This window comes from Hipposideros armiger, unplaced genomic scaffold, assembly GCF_001890085.2.
Source record: "Hipposideros armiger isolate ML-2016 unplaced genomic scaffold, ASM189008v1 scaffold_107, whole genome shotgun sequence".
NCBI classification, from domain to species: domain Eukaryota; kingdom Metazoa; phylum Chordata; class Mammalia; order Chiroptera; family Hipposideridae; genus Hipposideros; species Hipposideros armiger.
In genome coordinates, this window is record NW_017731457.1 from 3,179,233 (window position 1) to 3,197,697 (window position 18,465).

Sequence of the window (18,465 nt, forward strand, 5' to 3'; positions counted from 1 at the left end):
TCTCTTCTGTTTTGGTTCTGTTGTCTGTGGCTACGTATAAATTAGTTATAGACAAATCTTGTTGGCTAATCAAAAAAACAAAGGTTAGAATAATTCTTTTTGGGGAGAACCAATCGTTGCTTTCACTGACTTATTTTGATGAAAGAGAAAAAAAAATCAAATCGAATCTAGTCTAAGGCAGTGAATGGCATTTTGCCTGCTTTACACACTGCCATGGAATTTTCTAGGGGTGCAACTAGCCCCTCCTTTTCCTATTAACGTGTACTCAGATGCCCCACCCTGACTTAGTCATTAAAATTGAGGAACCGATTGCTTATTCAAGGAAGCTGCATCAGAATTCTACTGCTGACTTCAAAGCACTAAAATCCTGGACATATTTTCCTGGTCATCTCATGGGCATGATGCACGTTAAGGAGCCATGATGCATACTGAGAGGAACACTGGCCTATCACCACCTGCGGGTTGTGGCCACAGTGACAGGGAGGGGGCATACGTGGGTCCATCCTTGTTAGAGGACGGCAGCAGCTGTCTTCCCAAGAGGCAGCTGAGATTCTGGTTGAGGGGAGCAACTGGAGTCCCGGAATTCTCCATGGGCAGAGAAGACTTGGAATCTGTAGTTCCTGACTGACATGCTAGGGAAAAGCCGGATATTTTATGATTAAACTGAGGAGAATTGGCTTGGACAACCTGCAATAATCCATCTGAATCTGGTGTGGATGCTCATTAGCTCCAGGAATGCAATGCTCCCATATTAAAAAGTTACAAAGCCCACAGCACTGGGCAACTCCTCTCTATCAGATTTCCGTACGTAAGGACTAACTGGCAGCCAGGAAAATCTTCCTTTCCTAACCCTCACCCACCCCCCCTTTAGAGTTGTCTCCTGTCTCCTTCTTTCCCTAGGGGCAAAAAGATTAATCACACCAAGGAACTGTGAATATGAAATGAGCTTTAAGGAATGAAAAAAGAAAAAAATGCCTAGTTTTACTAGATCATATCTATCTACCTATGTACCTAACAACACACACACACACACACACACACACACACACACACACACACACACACACACACACACACACACACACACACACACACACACACACACACGCTTCACTATCGCTCAAGGTTTCCTTCCCTTTTAAAAACTGCTAACTGGGAGGCAATAAATGTAGGCCACACTCAGAACACAAGTCTAGCTTGGCCCCTCCCTTCTTCTATAAGTGCTTTCTTCGCTTCCCCTAGGCACTACTGCCTAGCAGTGCTCGGGCAGCTGATGGATGATACCTGGGATGGAAGACAAACAAAAGGGAGACTAGAGAACCGGTCCCCAAAGGACCAGCTGCACCTCTACCTTCAAAGAAGCTGGCCATATTAGATCAAAGCCGGCCCTGGATATAACCACTGCCCTCCCCACCCCAAGACATCGGACCTTGGGAACTTTGAAAGAAGCCAACAAAATGCTTGTAGAAAACTAGACTACCAGGAAATAGATGAACAGGTAACTGATCTAAAGTTGTCATTCAAAAACTTAAAAAAAAAGTTACTGCTATGATTGGCATAGAATCCTTTGCGTTCCTTACTCTTCCAGGCCCTAACAGCTTCCCATGAAAAGCACAGGTCACTAACTGAAAAGGGCATCAACTTTCCATGCCCAAGGCCATCACCCCAACGCTCAGATCATCAAAGGAACATTCAGAAATGGTTATAGCCGCCAACAGGAAAAAATGATGATGCAATCGAGACTTCAGTCTCTCCTTATCGTAACTCTGATCAGCAAGTTGGACATATAAACCATTAGGGAAAACGGAGACACCAAGGGGCAACAGAGCTGGACGGAGACAGGCAGACAGGGATTCTTTAGGGAGGAAAACAGATTCCGTGTCAGCAGTCTGCTGTTTAGATGAGTGAGGCCACTCCGCTCCCGGGGCACCTTATCGCCATGGCAACTAAGCAGAGCCATGCATTAGGTTCACGCCATCTCTCAGTACAAAGCTGTAGCTCTTACTGAATGGCTGTGGACTGAAGGTACGTCTTCCCAAGTCCTTCCGTACCTGAGAGGCTAAACCGACTGTAAGGTCAGCTTGCTGGCCTGGATTCTCAGACACTGAGGGTTTCTCACCACCATTAAGGAACAAACCAACCCAGGGTTGGAATTACCTTCCTGCAGCCAAAGCGGCCTCAGGGCAGAGGCCTCATGGAGACACCACAAAGGACGGAGCACCTTTCTGGGTGTGGGGGCGTCTCTTGGAAGGATTCCGAGGTAGCCATGGTGAGAACAGGGACTCAGAATCCTCGGGAAATCCCAGGACCCTGCTTTTGGGGAAGCAATGCTGAATGCTTCCTCAGAGACACTGATTTTTTTTAAGCTGTCAGGGAAGATTCTGGAGTCTCATAGTCATTCATCCCAATGGTTTACCAACACTGATCATTAAAAAAAAAATTCTGGTTTTCAAATTTAAATTCCACATACTAAAAAGCACAGCTACTTTAATTTTTAGAAACACTTTTGAAAGGATAACACTGATAGTAAAGAAATTTCAAACAAAGAAAACTCCCAGCCACAATCTTGCCACCACTGTACAATAATCTTTCTTCCCACTTTGAGGCACTTTCTAGTCTCGATCCAGAGAAACATTTTTGCTCAACTACCATGATGATATTTAAAAGTTTATATTTTCCTAGAACATAAGAAATATTTTTCCTATTTCTCTAGTCACCACAATTCTTGTTTCTACTGATGGCTTCTCTACTGCTACCCGACAATGAGTGTGTTAGGTAAGCGCCAGCAACCCATCTCCCATCTTGCTGGGATGACGCTGGGAGAGGCCTGCCTGCCATCTCTCCCAGACACCACTGGGAAGTTTGATAGTGCTCACTTTTACCCAGAGGCTCACTGCCTCCTCCTTCTTCCCGCCTCCAATCTGCAGACTTCCCAAGAGTTTTACATCACTTTATTTTATAAAGTAATTTGATATTTTACAAACATCATTTACATTCCTCTTAGGAGCCCTACGTGTTCTTCTTAGGCTGGAAATGTGACTGTTGTATGAATGCTCCAGCACGGTAGTGATTACCTGCTGTACAATAAAAAGCAAAAAGCCATTCTTCAAAGATTTGTTGGGATACGGAGAATGTTTTGGCATTGATCATAACCTGGAACTACAGAAGGTTTCCTGTTTTATTTAGGAATGAGGGATTTTGATCTAAGAAACGTTAGTCACATTCTGCCAAGTTCAGTCCCGACCCTGATAGGGCAGCAAACGCTCTCCGAGAGTCTAAGAGGAAGCCAACTTTCTGTTAGGGCAAGAGGCAAGGCTGATTTTCCATGCAAACGTCCGCAAAACTCTAGCACATACAACTGTGTCCAGTACTTTCCCTGATGAGTTTTGAATGCGAGTCAGTGCTGCCCAAGTTCCCCGGTGCTTGCTAATTAAATCAACCAACCCAGAAATGAGGCGAGAAGGAATTCCACCCGCTCCTCTTCAGATGGACAACCACTCTACTCCATTTAGATGTCCGGCCAGGAAACTAACGGGCTCGGGTAAGATACAGCCTTCTGACCCCATTTTGGTCAAAACCAGAACGGAATACCTAACACATACAAAAACAACCTAGCCGGGAAGTTCATTGCGACCGAGGCGCTCTGGCTGCATCTGTGCGTGGGTTTGGCATCTTGCAGCATAACGGCCGCAGCCGACCAGCTGTTCTCTCACTACACATGTTTTCCCTCGTAAAACTTCCAGCAGGCTGGCGGGCTTCATGCGCCTCACTTAGCTTTGTTTGTGTTTTCAATGAATCAATGGGATATGGAGACTAATCAAGGTGTTTAGAAAAATAAGGGAAAAAGGGGAACAGCTCATGATGCCGCTGTTCCTGGAAGCTGGGTGAGAAAAGCTGTCTCATTGGGAGCCCAGGAGGGACATGCAAAGGAGGGGTCCAGGAGCACAGGCACGTGGGCCTGCCTGGTCGGTTGCACCCAGGGGTCCCCCCCGGCACAAATGCAGCCTCAGGGACCTTGTGGCTCTCAGATGCCATCTCAGTCTGCACTCCAGGACCTCCATTACCACCTGCTTCCAGGCTGGATCTGCAGCCTGAGCCCCGCTCTGCTGAGTGTCACTGGCTCTACATCCAGTCACACCCTGAATTGTGACCCCGCCTGCCTCCATTTCCTTTTTGGTCAAAGGTTGTCCAGGGTCTTCTCCCACCTCCATGACCCTGCTGGGAGAGCGATGCGTGCTCATTCCTTGTTCCCTGCTATCAGAATGGAAGCCCCCTGAGCACAGAATCTGTCCCTGACTCACACCACAGCCCCCAGCCTCGAATCCAAGGCATCACACCTATAAGTGGACAGATTGATGAAAGAATGTGGTGAGGAGCAAGAAAACGCTGGAGGAACCCTGCACTCAGCTGTTAACCCTCTTGCTCCCCCCAAAAATTACAACCAGAAACAAGAAAACACACAAGGCAGGGAAATATTTCATACAAAACAACAGAAATCAGCTCGTTACCTGAGCTCACACAGCCCTGCTGCAGGGGGTCCTGTAGTGACGTCACAGAATGGAGGACTAAATAAGAAAAAGGGGTACAATTAAATGAGGAAGAAAGCCCAGGGGTTTAAAGCTTCCTAATGCAATGAGCACAGAAGGGAGACAGTGTAAGGTCCCAAAGGCCCAAGGGAGGGTCCCCGCTTCTTATGGGAAGGGCCAGAATGGGAGGGACCCACACAGGCAGGCAGAGTGCTGCTGGTGGAAGGTGAGACCCAGGCCGGGGAACAGGCAGAAGCCATCGCCTGTGATATCTTTCACCTTTGGCTGATTTTCTTTCCCGATTCCCTGATTTTTTGGGCTGTCGGAAAAGTCATGACACATTTTGGCAACGAAAAACAGAAAAAATACGTCCTGACTTTTCCGACAACCCAATAGCTACTTGACTTTTACGTATATTTATGTATAAACAGTGTTTTCTTAATTGGTAACTCATTTTCTGCTGTTTATAAAATTAGCAAGGCACAACCTTCTCTCGCCTAAAAACTAAAGTTAGTCCCATGGCAACAGGTGGTGGAGAAAGGGGGGCAGCTCTCTGCCACGTGGCTGGCCACCTTCCTCTCAGATTCCCCTTCTCCCTCCCGCAGCAGCCGGGGCTGCCCTCACCTGGCCCCTGCTGCTGTCCTTGGACGGGCAGGACGCCCTGGCCCAGCTCGCCGTTGAGCCAGAGCTGCATCCGGATGAAGGGTTCACGGCCTTTCTGGGTCAGCTTGCTCCATGGCTTCGGCCGGGACAGCATATCACTGACACTGCCCTGAGACAGGCCCAGCACCTGGAGCGGCAGACAAAGGCCCTGGCATTAGCGCCCAGGGTTGAACGTGAGGCTGCAAAATGCTTTAGTGATGCGGGAGATGTGACAGAGAGACAGGGGACACACAGGGAGCGCTTCTGGGGCTGAGCAGAGAACCACTGACGGCTGGATGGTGACAGCTTGGAGCAGGGGAATAAGCTTTTCAAGGTCACCTGTGGGCCGATGCCCTGGCATGGGAGCCACAGTTTTAGTCACAGCTTTCAGCTAGCTCCCAGGGAGAGGCAGGCTGGGAAAGGGAGGGGCGGAGTCTCCATCCTGCCAAGGCTGCAGGGTCGTCGTCCTGACAACCCAAGAGGAAACATTGAAACCATCTTGCTCTTTGCCTGGTGGCGCCAGGAAAGGCTGAGGTGCTGGGGCCAAGGACCCCTTTAGAGGCAGAAGCAGCGGATGCCAGCGGGATGTGGGAAGCCAGACTCCTTTGCTGGTGCTGGGCCAAGTTGGCATTTAGAAAGGTTCTCTCTCTTTGATCACATCCTGCTCTATGGTGGGGCCCAGAGGTGAGCTGGTGGCAACAGGGGAGCCAGTCTGGGAGTGAAACTCACTGCAGACGATCACAAGTTGCACGTATATACCCAAGTTTTCTTACGCTCACATATGGCCATACATATGTATGGGCACAAACACCCCCCCACAGGACACAGATGCAGCCCAGAGATATTTAGGGGCTGCATCCGATCACTCTTTTGAAAAGTTCTCAAGTTCCAGAATAAACTGCACTCATGGGCCAAACAAGTTCAACGCTATTAAGTCTCTGCTAAATTTAAGGCATGAGCACAAATGTCTATTTAAATGTTCTCAAATGATATTTTTACAACACTGAACTAGAAATTTCAAGGGACTTTAAATTCTCATCCTCATTGCTATACCCCCCCCCCCATCACCTTTTGCAAAACCAGGACAAAGAGATCACCATCAGATATTGCAAGGATTCCTAGTATGGTACACTGCAAACACTGAACTGAAGGCAGGGCAGTGGGGGGTGGGAGGTGTGTGGGGGGTGGGGCCCCTTGGAGGCCACTGCTGACCCAGCAGTGTCCCTCAGGGAGGCTGCTTTTTAGGGGAGTGGAGCGCTTCTCATTATGCTCAGCATTCATTACTTTATCTAAAACGATCCTGAGGTACTATGTTTGTCTTATATTCTACAGGCCTGGTAAATCCCCATTACCCAGAATCTCATTACCAGGAAGTGCCAAGAACAGAAAGGTCTGGGAGGTCATCCACAAACCACTGTGCTTTTATGAGCCAGGGAAGGACGGTGTGGAAACAAGGGTGTTCAGGGCCCTGTGTGGCCCTGCACGTGCCACCTCGAGCCGTGCATCCCTGGGCTAGTCGCTTCACCTCTGGCTGGACAACACCTAGGCGCCTTCTGAATTGTGAGAAAGGTACAGTTATGCTTTACTTCGCTTTTTCTATAGAGTGCCTTTGGGTTCTCTGCACGTTGATCAGATCAGATCCTTTTTTGGCCAAAACAGCCTACAGAGGTGCCTCTGGGCTGCACTTGACAGCAGAGGCAGGATGTGAATTCAGTCACCTGCTGGCTTGGGGCACACAGTTAACTTCCCTGAGCCTTGTTTCCTTCGCTGTCAAATGGCAACTTTACCATCCCCCTCACTGTGTGGCTGAGTGGTCTAAAGAAGCACGGTGGTGAGAGGGCCTGGCCCAGAACGTGGTCCCAGATGGGGACATGGCTAGTGGAACATTCAGTAGCCAGCCTTTCCGAAAGTTTGGGAGTGGACAGCCCATTACGCTCACTGGTTAATTAATGGGTGATGGCCACATCCTCCAGATACATAATTAGTCCTAAGCAATGAAAAGAGATGGGAAAACCCAAGCCTCCAAATCATATCCCTTACCTTCTCCCCGAAGATCCTTTGACAAATGCCGTTCTTGGCCAGCTTCTCTTTCACCTGCCGGGTGAGCTCGATGGTGTCCACCTCCTGGTACATGTAGATCTCATACTGCTCAGGGGTCAGAGGAGGGACGGAGGGCTTGGTGGGCTTGGACAGGGGCACAATCGGGGAGGAGGGCAGAGGGCTGTTCTGGGGTGTCTCGCTGCGGCTGGCTCCGGTGAGGCTCAGCTCCGAGCTCTGGGAGTATGGTGACTCGGCGCTGGGCCACTCTTTCCAGTACTCAGAGGAGGAGGGTCCCTGGAGCTGGCTGCGCTCGGCCCGCGCCTGGCTGCTGCTGCCTTTTTCTTTCCCACTGCTAGGTTCTTCAACCTTGGTTTCCTCAGAAGGAGCAGTGCTCTTTCTCTCTGGCTGCATGGTGCTCCACCAGTGGTCTTTCCACCCACCGCTGCGGCTCAGCTCATTCTTCACGTGTCGTAGGACGCCCTGTGCAGAGTCAGCCGCTCCCTGAAGGTCCAGCCCAGGTGCATCCTGGGACTCCTTTTTGAGGGCCGGGGGGTTGGGCAGAGCGGAGGTGCTAGAATCGGAGGCGGAGGGAGGCTTCTTTAAGGAGATGGCTAGAGGAGAGTAGCTGGATACTGAGGACATGGGCGAGGTGGATATTAACTTGGGGGTCAGGATGGCAATATCAGTCTGTGACAGTGGTGTTTGCTTTAAGGCAGGGTCGAGGGCGGCCTGCTGGGCCTCCATTTCTCGGCGGGCTTGCTGCAGGATAGAGCGGATGGCATCGTCGGAGTTCCCGCTGCTGGACGCGGAGGAAGGCTGGGCTGGCTCTGCTGCACGGAGCAAACACAGAGGTGAGATGGTGGCTAAACCGCCCCCTTTGGTGGGGAACAGGCTTCTTTCACTCCACTCCATTCTAACTTGGCCCAGCACAAAATGCAGATTATTCGAGAGAACCACTCAGCTCTCTTTGTCCGACATTTCCCCTATCAGTGAAACGCCCTGCATCTTGTCTGAGCAGTGATCAAAGGACTGACGCTACTGCTCTGTGACCTCCCGGCCTCTATCGCTGGGCCTCTGATGTCCATCTGTAAACCTGGGATGGGTAATGGACTTGATCAAGGATCCTGAACCAGGCCTGTGCACCAGAATCACCCTCTGGGCCTGTTAAGATGCACATACCCAGGCCCCAGCCCTGGAGCAATCTGGCTGAGAGTAAGTGTGGGCTGGACCTGTATCTGTAGTGTTAGCCAGCTCCCGGGGAACTGGGGCAAGGCTCTGGCTGAGGGGCGCTGGGCTGAGTGCTCCCTGAGGCTGCTCCAGCTCTATAGTGTACCTTCATATCTGGGGAAATCACACAGGAGGGCTCTTCTCCTTTAAATGAGGCTGAAAAATGCCTCAAACAACAGTGACAATCTTCAGTGCCTCTTGAGTTTATTTTACTGGTGAACAAAAGGCCCCCCCTTCTCCAGTTCACATGATCTTCACAGCATCCTCAGGGTGCAGGCAACCGCTCTGCAGGGGAAACTGCTGGGGAGGGTACAGGTGATCGCTCACTGGAGTTACACCTCAAGGGGGGGCCTTTCCACTCTGAATTCGGGGGGGGGATCCTCTATCCTGCTAGGGGTGCCCTGCCAAGTGTTCTGTTGTTCAGCACCCAGAGGAGGGACTGGCTTAAATCTCAACTGTGGCCTTGAGAGCAAAAACCACAGCAGATTGAAAGCTCCATCTGCTGTCAGGCTTGAGGTCCCATAAGGACATTTCCTACCACTCAGGGATCTTGGGAAGGAGGCTGATAGAGGGGAAGCATTGGAACAAGAACCGAGAGCAGGGTTTCCACCCAGGGCCTACCAGTTAATGAGTTCGGGCAAATTATTCTAACTGTGGGCATATTAATCAGGAAAAAATAGAGTAACAAAATCCACCTTCTAGGGTTGTTCTGAGGACCTAGTTTAACTTAGGGAAAAATGCCAGGCCCGGTTCCCAGAAGGGAGCACCTGAGCTCACCCACTGGACAAGCCGTGTGGGTGTGGGGCGGCCTGGGGAGAGGACCCAGTGACCAAGGGAATACCCAGGTAGTGGCCCATCCGCAGCTGCCACAGCTGCCTGAGCCAGGCCAGGCAGGAGCCCTGTGACCAGGTTCACAGAGGGGCTCTCAGAGCAGGGCTTCACGGGTACAGAACAGGCGTGTGCAGGACCCCAGGAAGAGAGCTCAGGCACTCAGTTATCTCTCCAGCAGAAGGCCTGAGTTCAATCTATGGCATGGCAGTGTCTCAGTCAAGGCTCAACCAGAGAGACGCTGAAATGTGGGAGTTCTTTCCTCTTAGACAAGGCAGCTCTCGGAGAGCTCCAGGGCCACTTCCTGAGGCAGACTAAATGCAGAGGTAGACATCCATCCACCGAAACTTCCTTGGGGTGACTGGTTAGCTCAGTTGGTTAGAGTGTGGTGCTGATAACACCAAGGTTGCCGGTTCGATCCCCGCATGGGCCACTGTGAGCTGAGTCCTTCTTAAAAGAGTCAACTATGCCATTGTAGCATGAAAGCAATGTGTAACCAATGACCATGGCTGTTTCCCAGTTAAAAACAACAACAACAAAACCCCCCCAACTTCCTGCTCCTCTCTAGCAACACTCATTCCATAAAGCAGCTGTTAAAAATTTATTTTTCAGCCTTTCTCTTTCAGTAGTGTTTGGTTACGTATATACCCAAAAAACAAAAGCCTATATACTGATATACTGCACTTATAAAAGGAAATTTCATATAAACTACTGGCTGGGAGATTCTAGGCCATGGGTACACTCTTGAGTCAATGCTAGGGAATGACATTATAAAGAGAATGGTAACTTAGCAAAATATATATCACACAGACCCTCTATCCTCTGTACTTGTCTAAATGCTTATAGACATGTATTCTCTTGTTACACATATTATGAAAGTTAATTACTGCTGACTGGAATACGCACGACAATTCCTCTAATTAAGACTGGAAGACAGTGGTCACAGAAGTGGAATCCGTACCGGTTTTCTGCACTTGCAGCTCCCTTTTGGCTTGTTCCAGGATGGACTTGATTGCTTCATCAGACCCGGTCTCGGAGGCTCGGATCCGGGTGGTGATATTACCTGCAGGGAAAAGCCACGCCAATGACATCAGACCCACACCTGGAACACAAACCAGTGCTGCACGAAGATGTCATTCTGATAAATAGCTCCCGGAGTTGAGGCCGGTGATGATAAGGAGGCAGGTGTGGCCTCTCAGGTACCTGTAGCTGCTGTGCGTGCAACTTCACAGCAGGTACCATGACCCTATGCAGGAAGAGGCTTCCTGCTGAAACTACCTGGCGGTAAATGTTACTCGGCCAGTGGGACAAGTTTTCACATTTACCCAAGCTGGACGCCCATGGGTTGGGAGCAGGGAGAGCAACTCATTTAATCCGGTATGAAAAAAGACGAAGGATTAAAAGGCAATGCTTTTCATGAGTCACTTAAAAGCAACTCCAACAACTGCTTTGGCATAGGGCTAGGTTCAAGGTTCTGTATGTGTATATGAAGCTGGTATCCCAAAGGAAAAATGGGAAAGGGGAGCAAAGGGTTGATGCTGACTGCCTGTCAATCATGTGGATGTACAAGGTGAAGAGCTGAAGGCTGAACTTAACATTTCCGTATCTATTAGCACATACTGCCTTTAAAAAAAAATCTATGAATGCGGAGAGGAGCCTGCAGAAGTCCCTAAAGGACAAAGATTCAATCCTTCAGTCACATGGTGATGCTTTGAAGATAGCCACATGTAGATGCACTGAAGCTGCTACAGCCCAGGGGTTGGCCCCACTTTTCTCTGGAACCCATGCACATGTTTTCGTTTTTCACTACCTTACTGAATATGAACTGCCATACCACACCATTTGAAAGCAGCATACCACCGGGACCAAGCCCATTAAAGATGCCACTCCAAGGAGGGGGTAGTGGGGACTGGCTCGCCAGGGCCCATAGGAAAACTGATTACGTTTGGAATTTGTCCACACCGTAGCACTTTTAACATATCTCAGTTAAAAGAAAGTACAAGGAAGCAGCAGTATCTCATTTGACTTAGTCACGTGATTTTTCTCAGAGCAACAATTGTTATTCTTTCACCTGCTTCTGAGAAAATGGGAAAGCCATAATTTGAATCTGAAGAGGGTTGGGATTCTTACTTGGGGACTAATTCTTAGCGGTGGTGCCACTTCTTACCTCTTCTGCGCTCAGTAGAGTGCAGGCAGCTCAGGGGGAAGGGGCTGTGCGTACTTGAACCCGTGCTTTGTTTTATACTTACTAGCTCTGTTTTTCCATCAGGTTCCAGGCCAGAATCACACTGCACAGTTTTAACCCAAATACACAGCTAAGGACATGCTGCTTCCTAGGTTACTAACTGCAAAGAAAAACACCTGCCTGCAACATACCTTCAGACCCATTTCTTCGTTTCGGTACTTCCTGAAATAGTCTGTTCAGGCTCTGGCCTGGATTCTCTGTTGAAAAACAAGTGTGGTAAGAACAAAACAATCAGGGGGATGGTGGTGTTGACGATATGGGCTGTGTGACATGAAATCTGAGCCGCCTGTCACTCAGGGCTTCCTGTGCAACTTGGTAGCTACTAGAAACTTCTGAGAGGCCCTTCCCTGGCTGACTGGCCGCAGAGGCCAAGGCTCTACTGCAGAAGGAGATTGGACAGACCTAAAGAGTGGCCTGTGGCACCGTTGTCACCAGGGGCAAAGGAGGGGGCATTGCCTCCAAGCGAATCGCCCACCAGTCCCCGGGAGAAAGCTCACATTAATCATCCAAAGACAGTCAATTTCAGTTAACATCACCATAAAAAGCTCAATGTGCTTTGTGCAAACCGATGCTGGTTTGAAACATCTCCCTTCTCCATTTGTTCTGAGCCTAAATCTCAGGGTGTTTTAAATGTGTCTGATAAGATTACCTCTCACCATCACTGCTGAATTTAGCAGAATGGTCCCCTGTTGTTAGAGGGAGGGAATTCTTTCAATTAGGGACATGACTGACTTTTTATGTTTTTATGGAAGGTGAGATAGGAAGGGTGTTTTAATAAAGCTTTCATGTATTTTACTCAAGGCAGGCATGTTTTGCTCATAATGCTAAACAAATCACTAAAAGAAAGTAAGCACTGGGAGGGAGAGAGTTGATCACAAGACATACTCCCTTCAGTGCGGTGGGAAGGGGACGGGACATGTGGTTGATACACTCTCCCCATGGGACCAGCTCTGTGTGGAGCGACCCCGGCTGCTGCTGCTGCTCTAGGATGGGACGGTACCCAAGGGCTCCTCCCCATGTGAGGCCAGCACCCAGGCCAATCGGACCACTGGACACTAACCACGCCAGGATGCTGTACGTAATGTAACTCCCCACTCCATCCAACACTCAGCACTGAAATACTAAGTTTACTACATGTGAGGTGCCAAGCAAGTTTCAGAGCCCAATCTCCCTTATCTAACAGCTTCATTAGCTCATGCCAGTTGACCCTTGAACTCTGGAAATGGTAGAACTGAAGAGAATTTTACCTGATATGATGCACACGTTTCATCACACAGACATGCACACACAACTCTGTGATGGGCTCACACATTGGCGCCAACCGCCAAAGTCTCTCACCTCTTTGTCTGCCTTGGATGCTGCGAAGAGCCAAGATGTTCTGCTCATCCGAGAGAAACTGTTTCATCTTGTGAAAAGGCTCCTTGCCGCGAACGGTCAGTTTATTCCATGGCTTGGGCCGGGCCAGAATTTCGCTCACGGACCCTTGAGACAGTCCCAAGACATAATGTCCAAAAATGCGCTGTCCAATATTGTGCTTGATCAACTGCTCTTTCACCTGCCGGGCGATTTCTGCAGTGTCTATTTCCTCGCCCTCGGAGATGCTCCCAGCACTTTCTGACTGGCTGGGAGATGGGGCCATGCCATTTACATCTGGGCTTTGTTGTAATGGACTTTGGGAAGATATGGAGTTTGTGCTGTATGGACCTGTTGAAAAAATCATGCTTGTGCTTCCTGCTTCCTGCATGGCCTTGGAGTAGAAGGACTGCATTAGCTGTCGCTGGAGGAGAGAGTTTAGTGCAAATTTTCCCGTAGAAGCCAGGGGTAGGCTGGGGCTTGCCAGGGATGAGCTGAAAAAGTCTTGAGTTAACCCCGCTGGTGAGAACTGGTGTGTACCATTAGTATTGGAAGCCTGCTCCCCCTGGTTGCGGGGCAACTGAGAAGGAGGGGGGGCCGGCAAAGGTCCAGGACGCCGACTCTCAGGCTGGTCTTTCCCTTTTCTCCTGGCTGACCCTACAAGGAAGGGCAAACATAATGCATTATGGGGGATTCAAAAGGGAAAAAAAACCAAGACCAAAATGCAAAGTTTGCCCCACAAAAGGGAAAAAAAAAGTGCAGATTTTACAAGGGCCAATGAGGTGTGTTGGTTTGTTTTTCAATTGAATTTTTAAATCAGCCAAACGAGGCCCCCCGGAAACAAGCAACATGCATTTCATGTTTGCACCTTTCTTGTACGTTGCAGCCTGGAGAGTCCCCTTGACATAGATTCAAACTTCTAACGTGACAAGGAGCCGGTACCACACATAGTAAAGAGTCGACAGGTCGCAGGCCTCGGATCGGGCCTCTAGCATTCGAGCTATTACCAGGAGGGCCCCACCTGAGGAGCAGCAAACACTGACATTTTGGGACCAACAGGTTCTCTCACACCACTTGCTCTGAGGCGAATGCACTGTACCGAGTCCACTCGATCGAAGGCACGCACATTTTAAGAATGAAATATCATCGGAGCCCGAGACACTTTTAAACGGTTTACCAGCTGCCAAAACCAGAAGCAGTCAGTGACGCCACCATTTTGGGACGAGCAAAGAAAGGCTAAGGATGGGGAATGCGCTCCCAAGGAAAACCTGACAAAGGAAGAAAAGCTCCACTGAGCCTGGAAGGGCAGGGCTAACCCTGTCAGCAGCCCCCGGAGACACCACAAGAGAGAGGCCGCACTACTAGGAAAAGATCAGAAAGCCAACATCCTCCGAGTGTCCCTCCTGCCATCTCCTGCAACACTGGCTCTAACTGACCTCCGCAGACGCTCTGCGGCCACACAGCTCACCATGACCGTCTTGAAGCGGGCGGGGAGGGAGGGAGAGGAGCAGTGAGGAGGATGAAGAGGAGACCAAACACTCATTAGTCAAGGTTGGCATCAACTGGTGATGTTCCCATCATGCATCGGCCCAGACTCACGGTTCACCTTCCTCTTCCTCGACCCCTGGAAGGGACCGAGCGTGGCACGCGACACCTTGTCAACCTACCGCTCAGGTCACTGTTGGAGATGCGCAGGGCAGCGTTCTCGGACTGCAGTGAGCGGTTCTTCTCCAGCAGCAGAACCTCCAGGGGCTTGGATGCATCCTAGACAGGGCAGAGCAGGGCTGACGGTGGGCTGGCAACCCTCCCACTCCCCAGGGCCACCAGCTCCTGCAACTCCTGCTTCTACCATTTCCCACCCAACCCTCTGTTTCCCCTGAAGATGCTTGACACATGTGTGGGAAACCCTCAAATTCCTTTCCAAAAGAACTCATTTTAGTTGAAGTTATTTTTCTTCTTCTAGATAACTATTCTCTATTCTGTCTCCAAATTCAAGTGGTCTAAAACCTATGCCTCATCTGGTAATGGGACTGGCTGCCGAGCCACACACCTGTCAGGGAATCATTCATTGTAAAGGTGTCAGCCACAAAGAGTCAGCTGCCTTCTGGGCATTAGGGGCAGGATTCCATTTGATGACTTAAATTTTAATTGGCCACCAGGTTGCCATGTGCTATTGTCACCCTGCCCCTGTACCTTTCTCCATGTGAGGCAGTAGATAATAAAAGTTCCTAAGGCAGTCCTTTTTGGGCTGACCTTTTAACACGCTCTGAAATTGTTTATATCCAAGTCCTTAGTACCAAGTTAAATCACAATTGCACTTGAATTGAGTTACCAGTTTGGAAAACACTAACTTTTCTTTTTAAATAAAGATAATTTGCTTAAACGTTGAGGAATTACTGGTCAGCTATAGGTGAGGGGTCTCATAGAAATAACGAGATGGCAAAGTTCGCCCCGGAATGAGCGGGAACTGTGGCTGCGCTGACGCTCAACACACTAAAGCAAAGTGAGACCGTGTACCTGTGTCCCAGCTCCCTCGGACGGTGCAAACTCCATGGATTTCAGAATACTGCGAAGAGCAAGATACAATGGTTATTTCCAACTCATACCTTTGGTACCAGCCACATTAATGAGCATCAACGTCCCAATTTCCTGCTCTCCAGGAATGGAGGAACTGACAACTTTAACAACTTCCCTGGCAGCATTATAATCCGATAGTGTCTCTAGAATAACTATTCAGCTAACAGTTGGCCAGCAAGTTTCTTGCTCGGCATGTAAATCATTCCATATGGAATCACACCAGGTCTGTTCGGAGTATAATTTTAAAGTTGAACACAGACATAACATCGTTGCAAGTGGAGTGTATTTGTAAAGCTTAGTGGGAATGAAAGTTGGAAAATGGAAGCCAGAAGAAACCTCAGAAACCCCGGGCCACCGCCTCAGACGACGCTCACTTGTAGCTGGTGAGAGAGCGAGAGTGAGAGAGAGCGAGAGAGAGAGAAAGGTCCCACAACTGTGTGGCTCCAAAGCTGGAAAAGGCCTTCTCTGCAGCCCCAGGCCGGGGCAGGAGCACTGTCGCAAAGGTATGGGAGAGCAGGTTTATTTCTCCTTTGTCCTCCTTGTCACTGAAATCACATCAGTCTCTGGCCTGTTCCAACAAGTCCCAGAGCTGAGTGAGTTCAGAGGCCCAGAACTGCTGTTCCCAGGGTTCCTTAGCGTGGTCTATCGGGAGGAAAGGGCACGTGTGTCCACGTGGGTGCACCCCTCACACACAAGGAGGGAGGGAAGGCAAGAGTGAGAGCCAGCTGCGTGTCCCCAGCATGGCCATCTGTGTTCTCCCAGCATTCTCGAAGCCGTGACTTTATCCCCTGCCCTCTTTAAGCTCCATGGAAGTGTCACCAATGGAGTGCAGTGTGTAAAAATGCCCAGGGCCCCAGGAGAACACCTTCTGCCATGGCCACCTCGAGGTTCAGTCAGCAGCTGACGGCTCTTGGTTTCTCTATGGTTGTACCGTAAACTAACAAAACAGAATGAAGAGGAGCTCACGGGGGTAAACCACGTAATCTTATTTCATAGTGAGCTATTGGAAAAATTAAAAGAACTTGGCCCCATTGCATCAGACAAAAGTCTGGAGCTTGTCCCTTTTTGGTGGCCATCACGCTGTTACCACCTATATTCTTATCTGAGAGCTTGTTTAGGATCACGTAAGAGAAGACTGAGTCTCTAAGTTTATACTAAAAATACCAGCGTCTCTTAATCTATTCAACAGATATTAACCAATGACCTCTTACATGCCTGACACTGGAGGACCAGAGCCACTGCTCGTCACCATCCCGACACTATAGACTCTTTCGGTAGAAGACAGAATCCAGACAGCAGGGGCCAGAGAAAACCTGTGGGGCCTTGGGCAGAAGAGGCCTCATTGGGCTGCAGACAGGGTCTATCTGCTGAGGAGTCAGTTTGAGAGGAGCCTTGAAGGAGCAGGATGCTTAACAGATCACTGGGGGTGTGGGGACCCTGAGGCAGAGATGGGATGGGAATGTGGGTGTGTGTCTGAAAAGGCACTTGGAGCACTAGGAAGTAGGAAACCAAGGACACATTTTATCAGAAGAGCCACTGAATGGGGCACTTTCAGGTGCTGATGTGTGGTGGAGCTGCGGTGTGCAGATGGAACAGAAAGGGCCGGCGGCGGGAGGGTGGGCAGGCTGCTCTGGGAGGAGGGGTAGGGCCAGCTGGGCAGGCGAACGGACAGCAGGGGACAGACCAGGGACATCTTGCAGGCTGCAGTCAAGAAGCCTTAGTTCCTAGGAGTGGAAGCCAGCTTAGAGGGTGGGTGTGGGACTGACCTCAGCGTGGGGAGGGTGGGGGCTTGGGTGAAGGCCTTCGCATCAGTTCCTCTGATTCGACACTAGGAGACTGCACACATTTTCTTTCTTTTGAGGAAGAAGAGCGAAAGGAAGGGAAGACTGGAATGGGGAGGCAGGTACAGAAGAAGGTATCAGATAAAAACGATGTCCCTAAGTTGGAAATGGGGTCGGAGGAGAGTACAGGGCTCAAAGAGGCTGGAGCTGAGAGTGGCTTAGGGGGTCCTCCATGAAGGTACTGGCAGAGGCCGTGTGAGGTCAGAGGGAGTGAGACTGCCCAGGACTAAGGGGGGCACCTCACCAGGGAGGCTGAAGGTCACGACTGAGGGAAGGCTGCTGGACATGGTGGTGATAAGCTGAGGATGCCTTCCCATGTGCTTTTCCAGCAAACTCGAGGCAACAGAATTAAGAATACAAAGAACAGCATGGAGAGTGGGTGTAGGCTTATTTTAAAAGGAGAAATTAAAAATGTCACCAAGAGAGAAAGGAGCTGATGGAAGAGCAGGAAGAAATAGGAAGGAAGGGAGGCAGGGTCCAGGTGGAGGGTGGGGGGATCAGCCTGGAGAGATTGGAGGAGAAGCCAGGACCACAGGAATGGTTTCTAGGGAAAGGGGAAAGACGCAGGATGTCTGTCTCCTCTGCAGAGCAGAGGGCCAGGGTGTCTGCTGAGGGGTCGGGGCTTAGCTGGGGACAGAAGAGGGTGCAGGGGGGTCCCAGGGACCCCACTAGAACACAGCCTAGTGAGACAGGGTCCACACACCAGTGACTTCCTTGTAGGATGTGATAACCTGGCTGTGGAGGCAGGGGAAGCCCAAGGGAGACTGCGAGGCCGGGACACACGGGACCGTGTGCGCTGTGGGGGACTGCCCATGGGCTCCAGGCTGGGGGAAGAGGTCATGAGCTCGGAGAGTGCGGGAACTGGGGGACAGGTCAAGACCAGGCTCTGGGAACTGCAGGAGGGCCAAGGGCAGGGGTTTAAGGCGGGAGGGCCAGGCTGTGCAGTCGGGACCGAGGGACCATCTAAGCCTGAGAATGTGAGCATGAGCACTGACGGGGCGATAGGCTTTTAGTTGTCACTTCTCGGATGAGGAACTGGAGGCTGCGAGAAGTCAAGTCCTGGAGTCCAGGCGGCCAGGGAGGCGTGAGACCACGAGTACTCTCTCAACTGGCAAACGTTTCCCTGCTCTGCTCTGCTTCTGTCTGGGGAACTTACAGCTGAAAAACAAGCTCATATTTTATAATT

The 18,465-nt window shown here is 50.2% G+C and overlaps 1 protein-coding gene across 8 annotated transcripts in view; it reads right to left on the bottom strand.

Moving 5' to 3' along the window:
- Nucleotides 1-18,465, bottom strand: part of CUX1 (cut like homeobox 1) — a 376,257-nt gene that overhangs the window by 68,844 nt on the left and 288,948 nt on the right. For 3 of the 8 annotated variants that reach the window (XM_019646867.1, XM_019646865.1, XM_019646864.1), the window contains exons 13-20: nucleotides 15,379-15,427; nucleotides 14,529-14,625; nucleotides 12,847-13,518; nucleotides 11,640-11,705; nucleotides 10,225-10,326; nucleotides 7,209-8,038; nucleotides 5,151-5,316; nucleotides 4,509-4,565 (exon numbers count right to left, since the gene is read on the bottom strand). In XM_019646867.1, coding sequence (XP_019502412.1) covers nucleotides 4,509-4,565; nucleotides 5,151-5,316; nucleotides 7,209-8,038; nucleotides 10,225-10,326; nucleotides 11,640-11,705; nucleotides 12,847-13,518; nucleotides 14,529-14,625; nucleotides 15,379-15,427 — 2,039 coding nt within the window. The remainder of the gene's footprint in view (nucleotides 1-4,508; nucleotides 4,566-5,150; nucleotides 5,317-7,208; nucleotides 8,039-10,224; nucleotides 10,327-11,639; nucleotides 11,706-12,846; nucleotides 13,519-14,528; nucleotides 14,626-15,378; nucleotides 15,428-18,465) is intronic. The other 5 variants (XM_019646872.1, XM_019646866.1, XM_019646871.1 and 2 more) reach the window with 3 other exon arrangements.